This window comes from Heterocephalus glaber, unplaced genomic scaffold, assembly GCF_053883595.1.
Source record: "Heterocephalus glaber isolate CG9 unplaced genomic scaffold, H.glaber_assembly_v1.0 deba00001472, whole genome shotgun sequence".
NCBI lineage: Eukaryota > Metazoa > Chordata > Mammalia > Rodentia > Bathyergidae > Heterocephalus > Heterocephalus glaber.
Genome location: NW_028258315.1, coordinates 35,660,265 through 35,682,150, shown reverse-complemented (window position 1 = coordinate 35,682,150; position 21,886 = coordinate 35,660,265). Strand labels below are relative to the sequence as shown.

The following is a 21,886-nucleotide window of genomic DNA, read 5'->3' as shown; positions in this document are numbered from 1 at the left end:
TTTGATCCTTGGGTCACTTAAAATGGAGATACTTGATTTTTGAATATGTAGAAATTTTTCAGCAATCTTTTTATTGCATATACTTAATGTAATTAGACTATGGCCAGAAAATATAGTTTTATGATTTCAATTATTTGAAATTTATCGAGAAATGTCATATGTTTTACAAAGATATAGTTTATCTTAGTGGATGGTCCATGTGAACAGGAAAGGAGTATATAGTCTGCTCTTTTTTTTTTTGCACTTTATTAAATTCTTTTATTGGTACATTGTAGGTATACAACACAATTACATTTCTCATTGGGAACTGTACCTTTACATAATGCATCTTGGTTCTTATTTTTTCCCCATTCCTAGCAATCCCTTCACCTCCTCCACCTTTCCCTATTTACAAAGACTTTATTTCCATTTTTTCCATTTCTCAGCTTTTTTCCTTTCCCTTCTTTCCTTTCTCTGCCCATCCCACTACCCCTATCCCTTTGGACCTTTTCTTCCTATTTTGCATTATCGATTATTCATTCTAATCATTGGTACATTTTAGGTATACAATATAATGACATTCATCATTGGAAATTTGCACCTTTACATAGTCTCTCTTGGTTCTTACTTTTCACCCATGCCCAGCCCTCCCTTCAACCTCTGCATTCCTCCCTATTTACAAAGATTTTGTTCCTATTTTTCCATTTTCTCATATTAATCCCATTCCCTTCTATCCTTTCTCCTAGCCCTCCCACTTCCTTCCCCTTTGCCCCTTTTCTTTCTATTTCACATTACTTATTATACATTTAGTCCTTATTTACACTTTCAGTTTCTCTATTCGGTATTTAGACATGTGTGTCCTATTTATTTCACTTAAGAGTATCACCTCAATGTGTATCCACTTAGCTAGAAATGTCTCTAATTTCTCCCTTTTATGGCTGAGTAGTACTCCATTTTATTTTTTTAAAAAACCCACATTTTCTTTATCCAGTCGCCAGTTGATGGGCATTTGGGCTGTTTCCAAGTTTTAGCTACCACAAACAGTGCTGCTATGAACATGGGTGCATATATATCACTGGGGTATGATTCTTTTAATTCTTTGGGGAAGATCCCCAGCAGTGGAATAGCGGGGGCAAATAGGACTTCCAGTCCTAGTTCTTTGAGGTCGCTCCATACTGATTTCCACAGTGGTTGCACCAGTCTACACTCCCACCAGTAGTGGAGCAGGGTTCCTCTTTCCCCACAGCCCCATCAGCATTTGTTATTGGTTGATTTCATGATAGCAGCCATTCTTTCTGGAGTGAAGTGGAATCTCAGCATTGTTTTCATTTGCATCTCTCGAATGACCAGTGATGTTGAACATTTTTTCATGTATTTATTTGCTATTTCTACTTCTTTATCTGAGAAATGTCTGTTCATTTCAGCTGCCCATTTTCAGATTGGGTCTTTCAATTTGGGAGGTCTGATCTTTTTCAGTTCTTTATAGATTCGAGATAGTAGACCTTTGTCTGAGGAAGAGCAGGTGAAGATTTTTTCCCACATTGTGGGTTGTCTCTTCATACTGCTGGTGGTTTCTCTTGCTGTGCAGAAGCCTTTTACTAAGAAGAGATCCCACTTGTTGATTGTTTGTGCTAGTTCACAGGCAACTGAGGTTTTGTTCATAAAATCTTTTCCTACACCGATGTCTTCAAGGGTTCTACCTAACCTCTGTTCCAACTGGTTCAGAGTTTCTATTTTAATATTTAGATCTTTAATCCATTTTGATTTTAGTTTAGTGCATGGTGAGAGATATAGGTCTAGTTTTAATCTTTGGCAAGTTGAAGCCCAATTTTTCCAGTACCATTTATTGAAGAGGCTATCTTTCCTCCAGTGAGGATGTTTGGCTCCTTTATTGAAGATAAGATGGCTGAGTGTGTCTGGCTTTGTTTCTGCATCTTCTAATCTGTTCCACTGGTCCTCAGGTCTGTTTCTTTGCCAGTACCATGCTGTTTTTATCACAGTAGCTTTGTAGTATAGTTGCAGGTTGGGGATTGTGATACCCCCTGCCATGTCTCTGTTACCTAGAATTGCTTTTGCTATCCTGGGTCTCTTCTTGTTCCAAATGAATTTTTGAATTGTGTTCTCAAGGTCCATGAAGTATGCTGCTGGGATCTCAATTGGAATTGCATTAAATCTATATAGGAGTTTTGGAAGTATGGGCATTTTCACTATATTAATCCTTCCTACCCAGGATCAGGAGATGTCTGTCCATTTTCTGATATCATCTTCAATCTCTCTTTTCAGAGTGCTATAGTTTTCAGAGAAGAGCTCTTTGATTTCTTTTGTTAGGTTGATTCCTAGGTATTTCAGTTTTTTGGATGCTATTGTGGTATATAGTCTGCTCTTGTTGATTAGAATGTTCTATAAATTCCACTTCAGTTAAATAAGCTAATACCCTGCTTTTTGTTGTTGTTGTTGTTGTTGTTCTGTGATTCTTTTCTTTTTCTTACTACCTGTTCTATCAGTTACTAAGGCAGTGTGCTGAAATTCCTATGATTGTGTATTTGTCTACTCCTCATTTTTGTTTTGTTGGTCTTTGATTCATGTAACTTGAAACTCTAAGTGTATGAACTTCCAAGATTATCCTTTTAAGAACTTACTCATTATGATACTTTTTTTAAATTTCTGGCAGTTTTCTGTATTATGAAAGTTCCCATGTCTATTGTTCATATAGCCGTCTCATCTTTCTTATTAGTATTTTCGTGCTATGCCTATTTTTCTTACCTTATTAACCTATCTACATCTTTATATTTGAAGTCGATTTCTTGTAGTTATGAAACAGATAAGTTTTGTTCTTTAACTCAATCTGAATATCTTTGCACTTTAATTGGAATACTTAGTTATTTACATAGAGAGTAATTATTGTTAGGTTTGGCTGTCAGTCTACAATATTGCTGATTTATATTTTATTTAGTCCACATGTCTTGTTTGTCCTTTGTTGCCTTTTTAATTAATGAGCCATTTTCATTTCATTTTACCTTCTTTGCAGACTTTTTAGCTATATCTGCAATATTTTTAGGGGTTGAGGTTAAAATATTAAAATTAATCACAAGCTTCTGCCTCATAAAGAAAAACACACACAACAGAATGATTGAATTTACTCAATCTCAAGCTTTATGTACTTCTTTTTATATATTTTATAAATATTACAATATATTGGCATTATTTTTTCTGTAGAGCATAATACTCTTTTAGTGAAATTTAAATATACAGCACCTCCAGGGCTAAGGAGCTCTTGTCCCCAATGCAGAGGAGGTGAACCTTCCAGGCAGCCATACCACGGCCCCCAGTGCTTAGGAGCAGAGCCACCCCAAATGCCGAGGAGGTGAGTCATGCAGAGAACATCAGCACACATCGCTGCCCCCCCACCAACCGTTGAAATGTGAAGACATTTAAACAAGTCTCAAAACCAGACTCCCAGATCACATAAAGCAACCCCTAAGGGAAATGAGATGGAATAATCTCATACTCAACCTCCTGGACTCCCTGAACTGGCAACAAAAGAGGATCTGGAAAAATTGAAATCAGAAATAATTTCTCAGATAACAGCAGAGATAGTGGCCATAGTGCAAGACATGATTAATAGGTCTAGAGTGGACACAGATAAAAAAAATAGAGGAGCTGAGGAATAAGATGGAATCCCAACATAGGGAACAAATGGAATCCATAAAACAGATGTAAACAGATTTCCAGGAGATTAAAAACTCCACTGAAAGTTTATGCAGCAGAATGGGTGAATGTGAGGACAGGATTTCAGAAATAGAAGATAAGATTACAATTAGTGACCAGGAAAAGAAATATTTCTTTAAAATAGTAAGGGACCAGAAGAAAACAATCCAACAGTGGCTAGACCTAGACAGTGCAAAGAAGAATAAGATAAGACCAATCAGAGTCAATGAAGAAACATGAGAGAGTTCAGACAACATAAAAAACTGTTCACAGAAGTGATGGCAAAAAACTTTCCAAGCAGTGGAAAAGAACTTGACATACAGATAAGTGAGGCATATAGGACTCCAACTAGCCTTGATCAAAAAAAATCTACACATAAGCATATAAATAGTTAAGATTCCAGAAACCCAACAGAAGAACAAAATTCTACAAGCAGATAGAGAAAAGAAACAAATCACATGCAAAGGAAAGCCCATCAGAATCACAGCAGACTTCTCAATGCAAATCCTCAAGGCAAGAAGAGCTTGGAGTGACATATTGCAAGCCCTAAAGGAAAACAGCCTCCAACCCAAATTGATGTATCCTGCAAAACTATCTTTCAAAATTGATGGATACATAAGATACTTTCATGACAAACAGCACCTTAGGAACTTCATGAATACTAAACCAGCACTCCAAAAAATTTTAACAATATCCTAGGAAAAGAAAAAGAGGATCACAACCCCATGAAGCCCAGCAGAATGAATCTGTCGGGCATGACAAGAAAATAAATGCAAAGGGGGAGAATCCAACAAAAAGAAAAAGTCTTGACAATGATAAGTCAATACATACCAGTTATAACCATCAATGTTAATGGTCTCAACTCACCAATCAAAAGAAATAGACTGGCAGAATAGGTCAAGAAGCAAGATACAACAATATGCTGCATAGAGGAAACACACTTAATTCAAAAAGAAACTCATAGACTGAAACTTAAACAGTAGAAAACAATATTCCATGTGACAGGAACCAGAAAAAAAGTGAGAGTAGCTATCCTCTTTGCAGATCAAATGGATTTCAAACCAACACTGATTAAGACAGACAAAGGACACTCTATCCTTGTAAAGGGAACAACCCAACAGGAAGAAATGACAATCATGAACATATATGCACCAAAAACTAGTGCACCCAACTATATAAAACAAATACTAACAGACACGAAAAATCAAATAAGCACCAATACAATAGTAGTGGGGGACATCAATATCCCACTGTTACAAATAGATCAATCAACTGGATAAAAAATAAGCAACAAAATAATAGAACTCAATCATACTCTTGAATAAATGAACTTAACAGATGTTTACAGAGTGTTCCACCTTACAAAATCAGAATACACATTCTTTTCAGCTGCACACATGGGTCATTTTCCAAAATAGACCACATACTCACTCATAGAACATGTTTAAGTAAATGTAAAGGAACTGAAGTTATCCCCTGTATACTATCAAACCACACTGCAATGAAATTGGAGATCAATAGCAAAAGAAACTGCAAGAATTTCATAAACACATGGAAATAGAACAACACACTTCTGAATAACCAATGGGTCACAGAGGAGATTAAAGAAGAAAACAGACAATACCTACAATTAAATGACAATTACAATACAACATATGGGAATCTGTGGGACACAAAGAAAGCAGTCTTATGAGGGAAATTCATAGCAGTGAATACTCATATTAGGAAAACAGAGCAAACCCAATTAAACAATATGATGCTGAACCTCAACTTTCTAGAAAAAGAAGAGCAGGACAAAACCAAATCTCATACAAGGGAGGAAATTATAAAGATCAGAGCACAAATCAAGGCAATCAATGGAGACTAAGAGAATGATACAAAAAATCAGTGAAGCCAAGAGTTGATAATTCGAAAGAATAAACAAAATTCACAAACTCTTAGCCAACCTTATCAGAAAAAGGAAAGAAAAGGAGCAAATCAATGCAATTAGGAATGAAAAGGGTGAAATTACAACAGACCCAGCAGAAATCCAGAAGATCATCAATACCTACTTCCAGAACCTATATGCCAATAAGATGGAAAACAGAAGAAATGGAGAGATTCCTAGATATTTATGAATTACCAAAGTTGTTCGAAAAAGACCTAAAAATTCTCAACAGCCCAATATCAATCAATGAAATTGAAAATGTAATTAGAGACTTACCAACTAAGAAAAGTCTGGGTACTGATGGCTTCACTGCTGAACTCTACAAGACATTTAGAGAGGAACTACTGCTATTACGGTTTAAACTCTTCAATGAAATTGAAAGGGAAGCAATACTCCTGAATTCATTCCTGGAAGCAAGCATCACCTTGATCCCCAAAGCACAGAAAGACCCAACTGAAAAAGAGAACTATAGGCCAATCTCAATAATGACCATAGATGCAAAAATCCTGAATAAGATACTGGCAAATAGAATGCAGAAGATCGTCAAGAAGATCATACACCCTAACCAAGTGGGATTCATCCCAGGGATGCAGAGATGGGTCAAAATACACAAATCAATAAATGTAATACACTACCTCAATAGAGCCAAGGACAAAAACCACAGGATCATCTCAATAGATGCAGAAAAAGCATTTGACAAAATCCAACATGCATTTATGATAAAACGCCCTACAAAAAATTGGAATAGATGGTCTCTACCTCAATCTGATAAAACCCATCTATGAAAAACCAACAGCAAATATCATACTAAATGGTCAAAAACTGAAATCCTTCACACTAAAATCAGGAACAAGACAAGGATGTCCACTATCACCACTCCTGTTCAATACGGTCTTGGAAACATTAGCCACAGCAATTAGACCACAGAAAGAAATAAAAGGAATAAAGGTAGGAAAGGAAGAACTCAAATTGTCATTATTTGCAGGTGATGCAATAGTCTATATAGAAGGCCCCAAGAACTCCACCAAAAGTCTTTTAGACTTAACAAGCAAATTCAGTAAAGTAGCTGGATGGAAGGTCAACACACAAAATTCAATAGCTTTCCTCTACATGAACAACAGACTTACTGAGAGAAATAGGGCAAACAATTCCTTTCACAATAGCATCAAAAAAAAATGAAACACCTAGGAATCAGAATAACAAAAGAAATCAAAGAGCTCTTCTCTGAAAACTATAGCACTCTGAAAAGAGAGATTGAAGATGATATCAGAAAATGGACAGACATCTCCTGATCCTGGGTAGGAAGGATTAATATAGTGAAAATGCCCATACTTCCAAAACTCCTATATAGATTTAATGCAATTCCAATTGAGATCCCAGCAGCATACTTCATGGACCTTGAGAACACAATTCAAAAATTCATTTGGAACAAGAAGAGACCCAGGATAGCAAAAGCAATTCTAGGTAACAGAGACATGGCAGGGGGTATCACAATCCCCAACCTGCAACTATACTACAAAGCTACTGTGATAAAAACAGCATGGTACTGGCAAAGAAACAGACCTGAGGACCAGTGGAACAGATTAGAAGATGCAGAAACAAAGCCAGACACACTCAGCCATCTTATCTTCAATAAAGGAGCCAAACATCCTCACTGGAGGAAAGATAGCCTCTTCAATAAATGGTACTGGAAAAATTGGGCTTCAACTTGCCAAAGATTAAAACTAGACCTATATCTCTCACCATGCACTAAACTAAAATCAAAATGGATTAAAGATCTAAATATTAAAATAGAAACTCTGAACCAGTTGGAACAGAGGTTAGGTAGAACCCTTGAAGACATCGGTGTAGGAAAAGATTTTATGAACAAAACCTCAGTTGCCTGTGAACTAGCACAAACAATCAACAAGTGGGATCTCTTCTTAGTAAAAGGCTTCTGCACAGCAAGAGAAACCACCAGCAGTATGAAGAGACAACCCACAATGTGGGAAAAAATCTTCACCTGCTCTTCCTCAGACAAAGGTCTACTATCTCGAATCTATAAAGAACTGAAAAAGATCAGACCTCCCAAATTGAAAGACCCAATCTGAAAATGGGCAGCTGAAATGAACAGACATTTCTCAGATAAAGAAGTAGAAATAGCAAATAAATACATGAAAAAATGTTCAACATCACTGGTCATTCGAGAGATGCAAATGAAAACAATGCTGAGATTCCACTTCACTCCAGAAAGAATGGCTGCTATCATGAAATCAACCAATAACAAATGCTGATGGGGCTGTGGGGAAAGAGGAACCCTGCTCCACTACTGGTGGGAGTGTAGACTGGTGCAACCACTGTGGAAATCAGTATGGAGCGACCTCAAAGAACTAGGACTGGAAGTCCTATTTGCCCCCGCTATTCCCCTGCTGGGTATCTTCCCCAAGAATTAAAAGAATCATACCCCAGTGATGTATGTGCACCCATGTTCATAGCAGCACAATTTGTAATAACTAAAGCTTGGAAGCAGCCCAATTTCCCATCAACTGGAGACTGGTTAAAGAAAATGTGGCTTTTAAATAAAATGGAGTACTGAGCCATAAAAAATGAGAAATTAGAGACATTTATAGCTAAATGGATGCACATTGAGGTGATACTCAAGTGAAATAAATAGGACATGTGTAAACACTGAATAGTTTCTCTAATGTGAGGAACTGAAAGTGTAAATAAGGACTAAAGGGTATAATAGATAATGTGAAATTGGAAGAACGGAGGCAAAGGGGAAGGGGAAGTGGGAGGGATAGGGGAATGGAAAGAAGGGAATGGAATTAATATGAGAAAATGAAAAAATGGAAACAAAGTCTTTGTAAATAGGGAGGGATGGAGGGGTTGAAAGGAGGGCAGGGAATGGGGGAAAAATAAGAACCAAGAGAGATTATGTAAAGGTCAAATTTCCAATGATGAATGTCATTTTACCATATACCTAAAATGTGCCAATAAAATTAATTTTAAAAAAGAAATTTAAATATACAGTTTGTTATTCTCATAATAGATAAGAAGTTTTGTTCATCTGGTTACTCGGTTTTTTCTTTATCTTTTTTTCCCACCAATTTGACTATGATGTCCTTTGGTATAGTTTTCCCTGGATTTATTCTGCTTTTTATTGATTAATCTACTTAGATGTGTGATTTCATGTTGCTGAATGTATTTTAAAATTTTTAAATGGCTACTTAAAATATTTATTTTACTTAATAGCTTTTCCCAGTCTTTCCCGAACTCCAGCTTCCCTTCTTTCTTGAACCCCACCATACACACACACACGTCCTTTAGTTGTGATAGTTTCTATTGACCTGTTTTCAAATTTACTTGTATTCTCCTCTGAACTGACCAAACTTATGTTAAATCTCTCCAGTGCAATTTTCATTTTATGTACCATACTTTTTAGCTTGAGAATTTCATTTGTTTCCTCTTTAGAGTTTCCATTTCTCTACCAAGATTCCTCATCTCTTTTATATTTTCCTTGAAATTCTTAAAGATACGTATACCCTTTGTTTAAAGGATTTATCTGCTAATTTCAATATAATTGCACCTTTTTACACCAACTGTATTTCTTCCTGCTTCGTTACATGAATAGCAATATTATTATTGTTATTATTTGACCGACACTATGATAGAATACTATGTTGTTGAAAATCTGGATTTTTCAGAGTTTCCTGACTTCTTCCGGTGAAAGCTGATTACTAGTCAATTAGCTTTATCATTTCAAAACTTGATTTAAATTGCTTGTGGGATATGTTTAAAGTAGTCCTTACTCTGGGCTAGAGTATCCCTAGTCCTAAATCATGACATTTCTAAATCCCAACTAACTATAAACTTCTTGGTGAAGTGTCTTCATTCTATCTGATGGGAATGCCTGACTTTCAGTACTGTTCAGCCTTCCAAATCTTCATTCAGGTCCCCAGCACCTGCTCTCTCCCAGACTCACAGAGTGTCCCTTTGCTCACGTGTAGCTTAGCTTTAACCAGACATCAGAGAAGTGCACAGAGCTCTCTAGAGCCCTATCCTTCTGTGTTCCACTTCCTTCTGTTCTCCAGTTCTAGTCACCTTTGTGGCACAAACTTTGATCTTTTCCTCTTCAAATTGTAGACATTTCCATGGTCTCCTTAGGGTCCACCTTTTACTATTAGAAGATGCTTCCAGGCAGGGAGCTTAGGAGATAGTGGGATTCATCTCATGTGTTTCCCTTTTCTCGGAGATAATAGTCACCCATGGCTTTGTATCCAACTTCTGAAAAGTGTTGCTTCATTCTTTTTGTCCAATTTTATTGGTTCTTACAAGGAGCCAGCTAGTGAAGTTCCAGCTACTTTATCATGGCCAAAAGTGTGTTCACATGTTACTGAGCCTTTCTTCCTGCTCTCCCTAAAACTGAGGTGTAAGCTTGAGGCCATGTAATGCATTCATGTGTTCTCTGTTCACAGTGGAAGAGATTATGATATTGTACAATTTCCCTTCTTCATTTAAAAAAAAGTGGTAAGCTAAAACTAAAAAGTTATTACACTGTATTCTATTCAGTGGCCAAAGATTTGGGAAGGACATTTTTCACATGAAGAAAGTGTTCCTCAACATTGTCTATTCCTGGATTTTATCTAATCCTGGTAACATTTGTTTATGAATACATTATAGTTGATTACTTGTGAAGAAAACCCATTCTACTAAATATTAATCCAACTCTAAATTTAAGTGCTCTTTGTCCTTAAATCAAAAATGATTCATTATACTATTCTTTTTGCTTCCTGTTGTGATCTTGGAACCAGGGAAAATGCTGTTCTGCTGGGTTTAAATACAAGTCTCATGAAACACAGGGAGGTTAAAGTTTGACAAAGCCAAAGTAGAAAAATCAAGAAATTTTTGCAGCCACTTCCAGAACAACTTTTACCAAGTGTCTTCAATAGGTGTAGTTAGTTCAATTTGGAAAAAAAAAATTGTGTTAACACTGAATACTTCAAACACAGGTTCTAAACACTTGATGTTGTATACCAAATGTTCTTTTTGGAAGGCTTTAGGGGTCTCATGAATCCCTGATATTGAATGCAAAATCATTAATATATCCAATATGTGTTTTTCAAGGAAGATAATCAATACTTTTCATCATATGCAAAGATAATCCTCACCTCCCAAAATGCTAACAAGAAACAAACAGTAAATAAACTATTGAAACTTTTAAATTTCTAACCAAGGCAATGAAGAAATCCTAAAATACCTAAAACCTATTCCAGTAGGTATATCTCTCAACCTTATGACAGTGTAGCTTTCCCAAATTGTTGTAACATTAACATAATACCAGTAATAATAACTATAGAACCTCTGTTTTGCAGATTCTATCTGTCCTCCATGATCTCATGTAGTTCCAGTAAAGGATTCCCACACTCTGAAAATAATTTCCCCAAATGTTCCAAAAATATCTAAAATCATTTCAATAAGGGCAAAGCCATTTGTTCTTCAAGTAATAAGGTTTGTAATACAAATGCTCTGGAATATCTCAAGTAATGCATTAAAAGTAACATTCTGTGTTATGACTAATGGTGATCAGACCTTTTCTGAAAATGATTCTAGATTCCTGTACCAGAGCAGCCCAGATCTGACATATCTCTCAGATCAATTTCCAACTGATTCATGTTAGATAATCTGGACATGATCTGAGAAGCCAAAAATATGAATGACGAGAGAAGTAAGCTGCCAGCCATGCCCCTTCTAGACTTCTCCCTGGAGAAACACTTGGGCTATCAGCAATCTCCTTCTTCTAGGCTTTATAGTCAGAGGGTAAGAGGCAAACAAAAGTCTGAGAAATTATCTGAATTAACTTCTGTTAGCACACTCAAAATGTCCAAATTTCCATCAAATAAAAGTATGGCCTCCATCTTTCATCAATTTACACGAAATCAAACTTTCAGAAGATGTCTATGAGAAACACAAAAAAATAGATTTAGTTGAATTTTGGAGCACCACCCATATTGAACCAATGGAATATAGATGCCAAACACATAAATTGACACTAAGAAAACTGTAAAGGCATTGACATCAAATGTAATTTGCTATACAAAAAATGTCGTTTTTCATCTTCTTTTCTAAGAATATTCTAGAAATGTGGTCTACCCTTAGAAAACATTGTATCTCAGACATCTCATGTAGTGTGTTAGTCAACTTTTCATTACTGTGACAAAATACTTAAGAACAACTTAAAGAAGAGGAGAGATTTATTTTGACCTCATAGTTTCAGAAGTTTCCAGTCCATGGTTGGCCAGAGTCATTGCTCTAGGCCTGTGGTGAGGCAGAAATATCATGGCAGAAGGGCAAGACAGAAGAAAACTGCTCACCGCATGGCTGCCAGGAAACAGAAAGAGAGGGAAAATCTAGAAAGAAAGGGGCCAGGGACCAGATATAGTCCCTAAAGTCATGCCCTCATGATCTACTCCCTTCAATGATGCCCCATCTCATGTTTTTAATCCATTAATGAAGTTAGAGACCTAACCATCTGATCACTTTTGAGAGGCCCATCAGTAACCAACCTGTTAACAGGAGGTTTTTTGGGGGGGGGGCATATTATCCAAGCCATAATACATACTCTCAGTATTAAGATTGTTTATAATGCAATGGCAGTACTAGTTAATAGTTGGAATCTAAATTGTGCTTACTTAGGAAATTAATATGGACAACTCTGTTGCTTTCCTGACTTTTTTTTGGTTTGTTTAGTTTACTTACTTTTTTATTATAATAATTAGTACAGGGCCAGGGATTTAGCTCAGCGGTTCCGGCGCCTGCCTGGAAGGGGAAAGTTCTCGAGTTCGATCCCTGGTACCAAAAAAAATAAAATAATAATAATAACTAGTACATATTAATTGTGCACATAATAGGTTACATTATGTCATTTCCATGCATGTATACAATATGCTTTGATCATATCCACCCTCCCTATTACCTGCTTCCCTTTCTCCTTCTTCTTGGTCCCTTTTCCCTTCCCTTTCTCTAATAGTGGTTTCATTTCTTTAAACTGGCTCAGGAAATCCAAACTCCACTGTATTAGAGGACAGAAAAGTTGGTAGAGCATACTTAGGGCTGCCAGATAAAATAAAAAAGGACTAGTTAAATTTGATCTTTTGGACATGGTGATTATTATTTTTAAAATATTTTACTGGCAAATAAAAATGCATATATTCAAGGTGTACAATGTGATAATTTAATATATGTATATATTCTGTAATTATCACAATACAATTAATTAAGACATTCACCATCCCTATAGTCAACATAGTGTGTGTGTGCATGTGTGTGTGTGTGTGTGTGTGTGTGTACACTGAGGACAAAAAAATCCTCTCATCAAATTTCAAGTATATAATACATTACTACTAATTATAGTCACCATGCTATATATTAGGTCCCCAGAACTTATTCATCTTGTAAGTGAAAGTTTGTGCCACCTGACCAATAGCTGGCCATTGCTTCCACTTCTCTGACCTCTGGAAACCACTGTTTTCCTCTCAGCAACTATGAGTCAGAGTTTCTTAGATTATACACACAAGTAAGATCATATAGTATTTGTCTTTCTGTGTCGACATATTTTTCTTTGTACAAGGTCCTCCAGTTTCAAACACATTGTCACAGATGGCAGGATTTCCTTCTTTTTAAGAGATGAATAATATTCCACTATAGGGGTAAAACCTCATTCTCTCCATCTATTCATCTCCTGAGAGACACTTGAGTTGCTCCCATCCCTAGGCTGTTGTGAATAACACTGCTATGAATATGAGTGTACAAATATCTCTTTCATCTTCAATTTCTTTGGATATATACCTACAGACCCAGCTGGTGGTTTCATAGCAGCTGCATCATTTTCATTCACACCAATAGTGTACAAGCTTTCTATTTTATCCACATCCTCACCCACACATTATTTTCTGTTCTGTTTATAATAACCATCCTAATGGATGTGAATTAGCATGGCACTGTAGTTTTCATTGCATTTCCCAGATGACCAGTTATATGCATAATATCGTGTGCTTAATGGCCATTAGTATATCCACCATAATAAATGTCCATTTCAAGTCTTTTGCCTTAAGTATGAATTTCAAATAAACAATGAATTACGTTGGCTTATAGATCTCATACAATATTGAGAATGTATATGTGTTAAGAACAATCTCTTGTTTATCTGAAACTCAATTTTAACTGGGTGTCCTGTGCTTTTATTTGATAAGTCTAGCAACGTCAGAAAATGAGAACTCGATGGTTCTTAAAGCAATCTTTAAATATTTTACATTTGGGCTAAGGTGAGCTCTGAAAGAGTTTAGGGTAGTTTTTGTGGGTGTTTGGCTGGTAGCCTTGCTTTATTAAAAAATTGTAATTTCATTTTGAGGTCTTCCAGACTAAATCATTTGAGCTTCACACTCTTCGTATAACATTATTGGACTCCTTTAATGAAATTATAACTCAAGCAAGATATTTCATTCTCTTGTAGTAAATTAGCTATGGCTGGGAGAGTTCAGGGAGAGCAAATCCTTCCCTAGGTTTATTCTTCTTGTTTGGTAGAATGAAGAAGGAGCAGGCATTTTATATTTGAGTTATTTATTGTTCTCTTTGTGTGAACATTATATTGTTGCCTGTCCCTACTGGAAACAACAGCTGTTAACAGGCTCCTGAATGAATTTCAATGTGAATTGAGTTGGCCTCTGGAAAGCTGGGCTAAAGAGAAAACACGCTCAGCCTCAGAAGAAAAAGAGCAAGTTTCAGGCTGGGTCTGGATGCCTGAAGGCTAAGGACATATAAAACCACTAGCAAGCATTTTCATGAGAAATCACACTTAGAACAAGGTATACAGTGCCAAAATATAAACAGTGCAAAGCAGCTAAGTTCTCAACAGCCAATGCCCTTGGCAATTTAAAACACAGGAGCCAGGTGTGGTGGTGCATAGCTGTAACCCAGAATTCTGGGAGGCTGAGGCAGGAAGATCACAAGTTTGAGCTCAGCATGGGCAACTTACAGACTTAGCAAGACCCTGTCTCAGAATAAAACAAAAGGGGGAAAAAAGGCTGCAGCTGTAACTCAATGTGAAGTCCCTGGGTTCAATCCCCAGTCCTGAAAAAACAAATAACGACAAAGAAACAGAAAATGAGCATTGATTCTATTGTAAGTCAGTACCACACTGGATAGGTAATGGTACCATTTCCATCTACAACCTTTTAGTAAATGTTCTGAAGATTCACACTGAAACACTGAGAATCATGCAGACTTGACAGGGATCAGTGTGCAGATGAGAGTCCTGGAACACAGGGGGCTCCGGGCTCAGTGCCTTGGGTAGGTTCTCTATTAGGGAAATAAGTTTCAAAAAGACTTCCAACTTCCGCCATTTAATGTAATCACAAAAATCTTTACCACAAAGAACTTTAAATTTGGCTTGCTTCCTTGGTCTTTTTTTTTTCCTCACAATAGTTCCTGCAACTATCTCTGTTTAAGGAGAAACTGAGGTCACAGGGGAAAACAATGCATTGGTCACATGTAGCATTTCCCACTTTGGTCCATTTTCCCAACTATTTTCCCACCTGAGCTCAGTGGCCAGTACCCAGAATACTCTGGCATCCTCACCTTTGTTTCTCTGGTGGCCAGAGGGCAGTCCTTGGAACCCATCCACAGTGTCTGTTTCACTTGCCCACTTCTGAGAAGTACTATTCAGACCCTCTGTACCATGCTGGCCTTACTCCCTTCTTTCCTCTCAAACTTCTGCTCAAACACTGCTAATTGACATAGCTACCATTTTGATAAGCTCCCTTTTTCTTTCATGCATTTCAAGCCCGCAAAGCAAATTCTCCACCAATGAGGACAAAAGTTTTGGCTTTATTTTCACAATGTTCTGTTAACTATGGAATTGTTTTACTTCTGTTACCTCTATGACATGACCTTGATATGGTAGTTCAGGCCCACCCCTCTGGTTAGCAGATGCATGGTTGCTACCCTGAAGACAATTACATAGACTTTGGGGGGGCATGGAACCAGAGCAGGAAAGATACCAAAACTAACAGAAGAAAGGTGGAAATCATAAAGTTTAAAATTGAATGGAGAGGAATTTGATAAAAGGCTGTCAGAAATTCAATAAAAGACTGAGCCAGAATGAAGTGTCTAAAAGCAAAATGACCTTTCCACCTCCCCTGTCCAACCCCTCAGTAATAAGAACATATGAGAGCATTGAGTTTTGCTGAAACTCCATGTCAAAAGCACATTTCCTGTTCTTTTCTTTCCAGACAAAGTCAGCATACTGTCAACCTTCCTGGCTCCCTTCAAGTACCTAAGTCCTGGCACCACAAACACGGAGGATGAAGACAATCTCAGTAAGCAGCTCACTTTCCCCAAAGTATGGAGAGGTCCCCACTGGATATAGGAGGTGTCTGCCACTGTTCCCAAAGGTTGAGGCCTGGGGGCCCTGGGGAGAGCCTGTATGTTCTTCTCTGAAGCAGGAGATTCGAGGAAATCCATCCTTTTCTGCAGTCCTCCTCTTATGCAGTCCCATATTCACCTGGCATCCCGTTCTTACCTGAGCACCATTGTCATCTGAAATCTCATCTGTGCCCAGAGTCCTACCCTCTCTTGCAGTCCTATACTCTGAGCAACACCAAACTCAGGGTCCCATCCTCACTTAGAATACACCTTCACTTTTCAGTACCACTTTCACTTGGAATCCACCCTCACCTGAACTTCCATCTTTATCCAGATGGCCAGCCCCATCTGCAGTCCATCCTTAACTGGAGACCCATCTTCTCATGAAGTCTTGTTCATACCTGGAATCCATTTGAGTTTCACCTGCAGTTCCTCCCTTACCTGGAATCCCATCCTCAACTGCAGCCCCACATTTACCTAAAATCCTTGCCTTCAGGTTTATCTTCACTTGGAATCTCATGCCCTCCTGAAGCCTCATATTTCACCAGGAATCCCACCCTCAACTGGATTCCAACCTGGAATTTCATCCTTACCTGAAATTCCATCCATCCTTTCCTTAGGGCCAAGAAAACATTATTAATGTCTGTATGACTGAGAACTCCAGGGATTATAGAAAATAAACCAGATGTCTCAGACCATCCACTCCTCCCTTTCCTTAGTTATTCCCTTCAAACAAAAACATAGAGAAAAAAAGAAAAATGATTGTAGTATCTTAGAACGTGGTTTATACAATTGTTTAACAAGGAAAGGGCTGGACTGAAGTTTCCCTTTCAGAATATTTCTGGGGTATGAAACTGGAGAGAAGTTAAAGGAACATCATGATACACAATTTTAAACAAAACTGGTTTAAGGAAGAGATTTGAGCAAGCATTTCTGTTTAGATCAATAAAAAGAATTCAGAGCAGATACTGCTGGTGAATACATGAGAGACGAAGGGAGGGATGGAAGGGGGGGGAGAGAGAGAGAGGGCGAGAGAGAGAGAGAGAGAGAGAGAGAGAGAAAGAGACAGAGAACGATCTCCTGGGAATATTTGTCCTGCACTATAGTCTCCTTTTTCTTGTGGCACACACCAAGTATTTAAAAGGGGGAAAAAACATTCCAAGTCATATGAACACCACTTTGCATTTTAATATCACCTAACAGATGGGCCCCTTTTTCAACTAGAATAAGCTAAGAACGTGCTTGTTGTCATGGGGCAGGGAGGAAGCAAGGTATTTATTGAGGGTTGCTAACTCTGCTGATCTTGTTGGGTGGACCAAAAATAAACAGTGGCAGAGATTTCTACAGGAACGTTGTCCATTTTGCCACCAGCTTCCAAGAGTCACAAAACATCAACATGGACAACACTTCTCCAAACAATAAGTTTATTAATACTATTGGAAACTGAGGTTAGTTCCCTGGATTGCTCTACTAAAGCCAAGTAATAGAGACATCTAAAGCCAGAACCCAAGCAAATATTTGTGATCCTTTTCCTGGATCCTTTCATTTTCTAGAGGAAAGAGTGAAGGGATGGCAAAAAGGAGGAGCCTACTGGAACCAGATGGGGGGTTTGTTTGGTTGGTTGGTCAGCCGGTTGGTCTGTCGGTTAGTTTTTGGTAATGCTAGGAATGGAACCCAGAGCTTTGTACCTCCTAGGCAAGTGCTTTGCCACTGATATATCCTAAGCCCAAGACAAAGGCTCCTGGCTCTGACTTCAGGGCTCCTTCCTCGTCAAGACTTGTGGGTTGAAGCAAAACCCTGATAAATTATTGTCCCTATTCTTTCATGAGTTAAATTTGAAAATTTCCCAGATCAGTCAAGTTATTGATAGTTACTTCAGAAATTTTGAGGGGAGAGAGAAAGAGAGAGAGGGAGAGAGAGAGAGAGAGAGAGAGAGAGAGAGAGAGAGAGAGAGAGAGAGAGAGAGAGAGAGACATGTACAGAATTTGACAAGTGGACAAAGCTGTCAGGGAAGATACATGGAAGGAACTCTAACTCTGATTCCTCTTTCCCAACTGGAGTAGTTGAAATCCTGGCTGAATCTCGTCTCTCTCTGAAGAAAAAGAAATAAAAGAGAAAGACACAGAGAATTCAGGAGGAATAAAACAAAGTATTTTTTCACTTACCGAAAATGCATTAGCTACCTTTCTATAACAAGCAGAGGCCCAAAATCATGAGAAATACACTGTCTGTGCATGTGAAAAGTTACTGCGCTGTCCTGAGGGTGATGAGAGAGTCACACCCCTTGAGGGACTTTCTGTCCCTTCCCCTTGGACAGCATATGGACCGGCACAGTTCGTCAGAACACTTGTGTGGTGTCAAGGCTGTCTGCATGCTCACTCACCCTTGGATCTGCTGACCACCCAAATTTCATTACAAACCCCTCTCAGAGCTCCCTGCCTTGTTTGTAAGACAGGGAGAGTTGAAAGCCTAAATCAGGGAGTGAGGAAAAGCCAGGACCTAGAATAAGAAAAGCACCATCAAGGTTGGCTAATACATGCACGTAACTAATGTAATACATGTACGTAATTAAAGCTATTTTCCCCTAATTTGGTTAACTGATTAATGGATAGAAACTTACAGAGAAAAATAACTTTTAATTATTTATTTTATGTTAAAATTCTTTGAAATGTTTAGGAAACTTCATTTGCCATCGATGGATTAATTTTACCCCTTTGAATAGATACTGTTAATTTACTTAGAAAACTCAATTTTCACAGATTATTCGAAGACAAACCTCCAAACTAATTTGGACCTGCTAGACAGTTCCTGTCAAGTATTGCTAATGAGATCTGACCAATGTGCTACCAAATGACACTGGAAAGTGAGAGAAGAGCCATGTGTGTGTGTGTGTTTGTGTGTGTGTGTGTGTATGATGTATGTTGGATGTGTATGTGTAATAAGAGTTTGGTGTGTGTGTCTGTGGCATGTGTTTAATGTATGTATGTGTGTATGTTTGTGTGATATGTATGTAAATGTGTGATGGGTGCTGTGTATGTGGTTGTGTAGAGTGTATATGCACATGTGTGAGTACGTGGTGTACATAATATGTGTGTATTAGGTATGTGGGGGATGTCTATGTGGTGTGTGTATGGTTTGTGTGGTAAGTGTATTTGTTCATGTTTGTGTGATGTGTATGTGAATATATGGTGTGTAGTATCTGTGCATGTGTGTGTGGTATGTGTGAATGTGTACTGTGCGGTATCTGTGCATCTGTGTGTGGTGTGTGTGTGCATGTATATGAATGTGTAGTATCTGTACATATGTGTGGTACATGTGTGCTGTGCATGCATATCCACACTGGTATGTGTAGGAGCAAGAGCAGGTGGAAGCATTGCACACAAGCCTGCGCTGCAGTCTCATGCCCCACCCTTCTTCATGACAGAGTTGGGTTGCCCGGGCTATAGTATCATGGAGACAGTTCATATCCAGCTCATAGATTCCACCATGTGGGAATTGCCCATGCTTCCCTGTGGCTTCCTGATCCCCAGCCCTGGTACACATCACTGCTTTTGCCTGCAGCCATGAGGGCCTTGGTTTAAAGGCCCTAGGCTGGGTTTCAGAAAGAGGTAACCAAGATACACACACACGCATGCTCGGTATCCAATTTCCACCTGGAAGGCAGTCATCAGCAGGCTGTGCTTTGGCTCAGAGACGCCCATACAAATGTGATTTTAAGACTCACCTGCATTCACCCTGTATTTCTGAAAGTTTCTTCTTCCAACCCTGAAAAGTGATGAGTCTCCCTATACTTGGCTGTATATACATCGGTGTACCAATGCCCAGATGTTGGGATTTGACCCAGATCCCAGGAAGACTGGGCTTTTAGGTTGCAAAGCGCACACCTGTGCTTTCAGGGCTTTGGTAGAAGAAGTCTCCTGCCTGCCATTTCTGCTTGTTCCTAAGTCCTGTACACACACAGCCCACCCTCATGGGATCACACGTGACAAGCACTATCCTACCAGCAATTTCCAGAACAATGCGTCCTCCTGAAACCCCAGCCCAAGGTCTCCTGCCCTGCACATAGCAAATGAGTTTCCTTCTGCTGCTCTGTGCACTGTGCACCCTTCCTCTTGTGTAAATGGAAGATCCAGGCCTCTGCCATTCTCCTCCCACTAGACCCTGCCTTACAGAGGAAGGGTTGCTCTTTTTTGAAAACTGGGTTCATTTGGCAGCAGAATAACCTTCACCAGGAACAATATTATCTCTTCAAATGTAGCGTGGCGCATTGGATGGGTGGTTCTCTGGAGCCCTCCTGACCCGCAGACACAGTACTATCATTATTAGTGATACATATGATCCCAATGATGCCAACCCAGGAGCGGAAGCCGGGTGTGCATAATGACCAGGCAGAGGACACCAGCCCACATGGGAGCCAGTGGATGGAAGAATAAATCCACAAGCAAGCATGGCCTTCTGCACATGCATCAGATGGATGATAGCAATGAGACCCCATCCAAAGACCCCCCAACCCCACCTGGTGCCTCCATTTTTGAATGACAGAAGCCCAGATCATCAAACTTAATAAGTCCCAAAGAATATATTTTACTTGGAAAATAAAAGTTTAGCCACAGCTATGACAATATAAAATGTCACTCTTTCTCCCCAAAATGCAATTCTTTTATGCATTAAACCTTTAAACTTAGCATTACATTTGCTGACACTTTTGTCAAATGAGATAATGTACTTATGAGGCTCAGGGGACCAGTCCATGTGTGAGAGAAGCAGAATGGAAATAATTTCACTTCACATTTTCCCATATAGATGCCTCCCTCACTTAGACATTTTCTTTCAGTGCCTGGCAGTTTTCAAATTGCTCGTGATTGTTCTATTACTGCTGCTGGTGGTATTTATCTAATGTAGTTTGAAGTTATTTGCCTGCTTTTTTTTTCTAATTTCCACAATGAATAGACACATGCCACTCTCAGAAAAGATCTTATAAGAATCACAAAGCACGGGTGTCTCCTTTTAACATGACTAGAAGAATAAGGCAATTTGCCTGGGTGACAGAGCAGAAAGGACACTGCACGTGAGTGTGGGCATTGGGGATGCCACCCCCCCCCCGGTATCACTAGAAGTGGGCTCCCATAGGAAAGGGGTGTGAATTCCCAACAGGGAATTTTCCCTGGGAAAGTCATCATGGTATAAACTCCAGAGGGACAGGTGTGGTCAGTGGGAGCCACTGCAGCATTCTGCCTCCCAAGCTTTCTCCTGCAGGGCTGGTACACACAGATATACACACATGCAAAGGGCGAGACAGAAACACAGATATAGAGACAGAGGGACAGAGACAGAGAGATAGTGAACCTTTAGTGGAGAGAGTAACCCTTTAAATGAATCTTAATACTACATGAATGACATGTGGCTCCCTGGTCCACTCCCAAGTAAGGAAACCAGTACCTTGCAGTGCTGCTTCCAGCTCTAACATAATATGAATCTGTGAGCTATGATTGGCAAGAATAATAATTATTTGAGAGAATGAGCTTCAGAGTAGAATTAAAGAATTCACTAATTCTTATACCCTATTATGAACTGTCCATCTGAATTGTTCCAAGTGTACAACAAATGCACTTTCAGAATCAAATTGCTATTATTACACAGATCCCTCACACTCTGAGATCCCAGAACCCCTGGGAGAATCCTGGGGTCAGGCCACCATGCTCTTCACTTCATACCCTCCATGGTGGCTGGCTGGCTGAGTCTTCAGTGGTTGTGGTTAACCATTATCCTAACAACAAAATGCACATTTGGAATGCCTGCTACATGTGATAAGTCATGTTAAACCTTTACATACACTGTCTCCACTGAGGCTCACAACAAGCCAGTGTAGTA

The 21,886-nt window shown here is 38.7% G+C and overlaps 1 protein-coding gene across 3 annotated transcripts in view; it reads left to right on the top strand.

Moving 5' to 3' along the window:
* The window catches only part of Adarb2 (adenosine deaminase RNA specific B2 (inactive)), a 549,151-nt gene that overhangs the window by 342,141 nt on the left and 185,124 nt on the right, over positions 1–21,886 (top strand). For 2 of the 3 annotated variants that reach the window (XM_087181947.1, XM_087181946.1), the window contains exon 2: positions 15,883–15,969. The exons of the other annotated variant lie outside the window; for it this stretch is intronic. In XM_087181947.1, the coding sequence (XP_087038073.1) occupies positions 15,883–15,969 (87 nt within the window). The remainder of the gene's footprint in view (positions 1–15,882; positions 15,970–21,886) is intronic. 3 annotated transcript variants of the gene reach the window in all.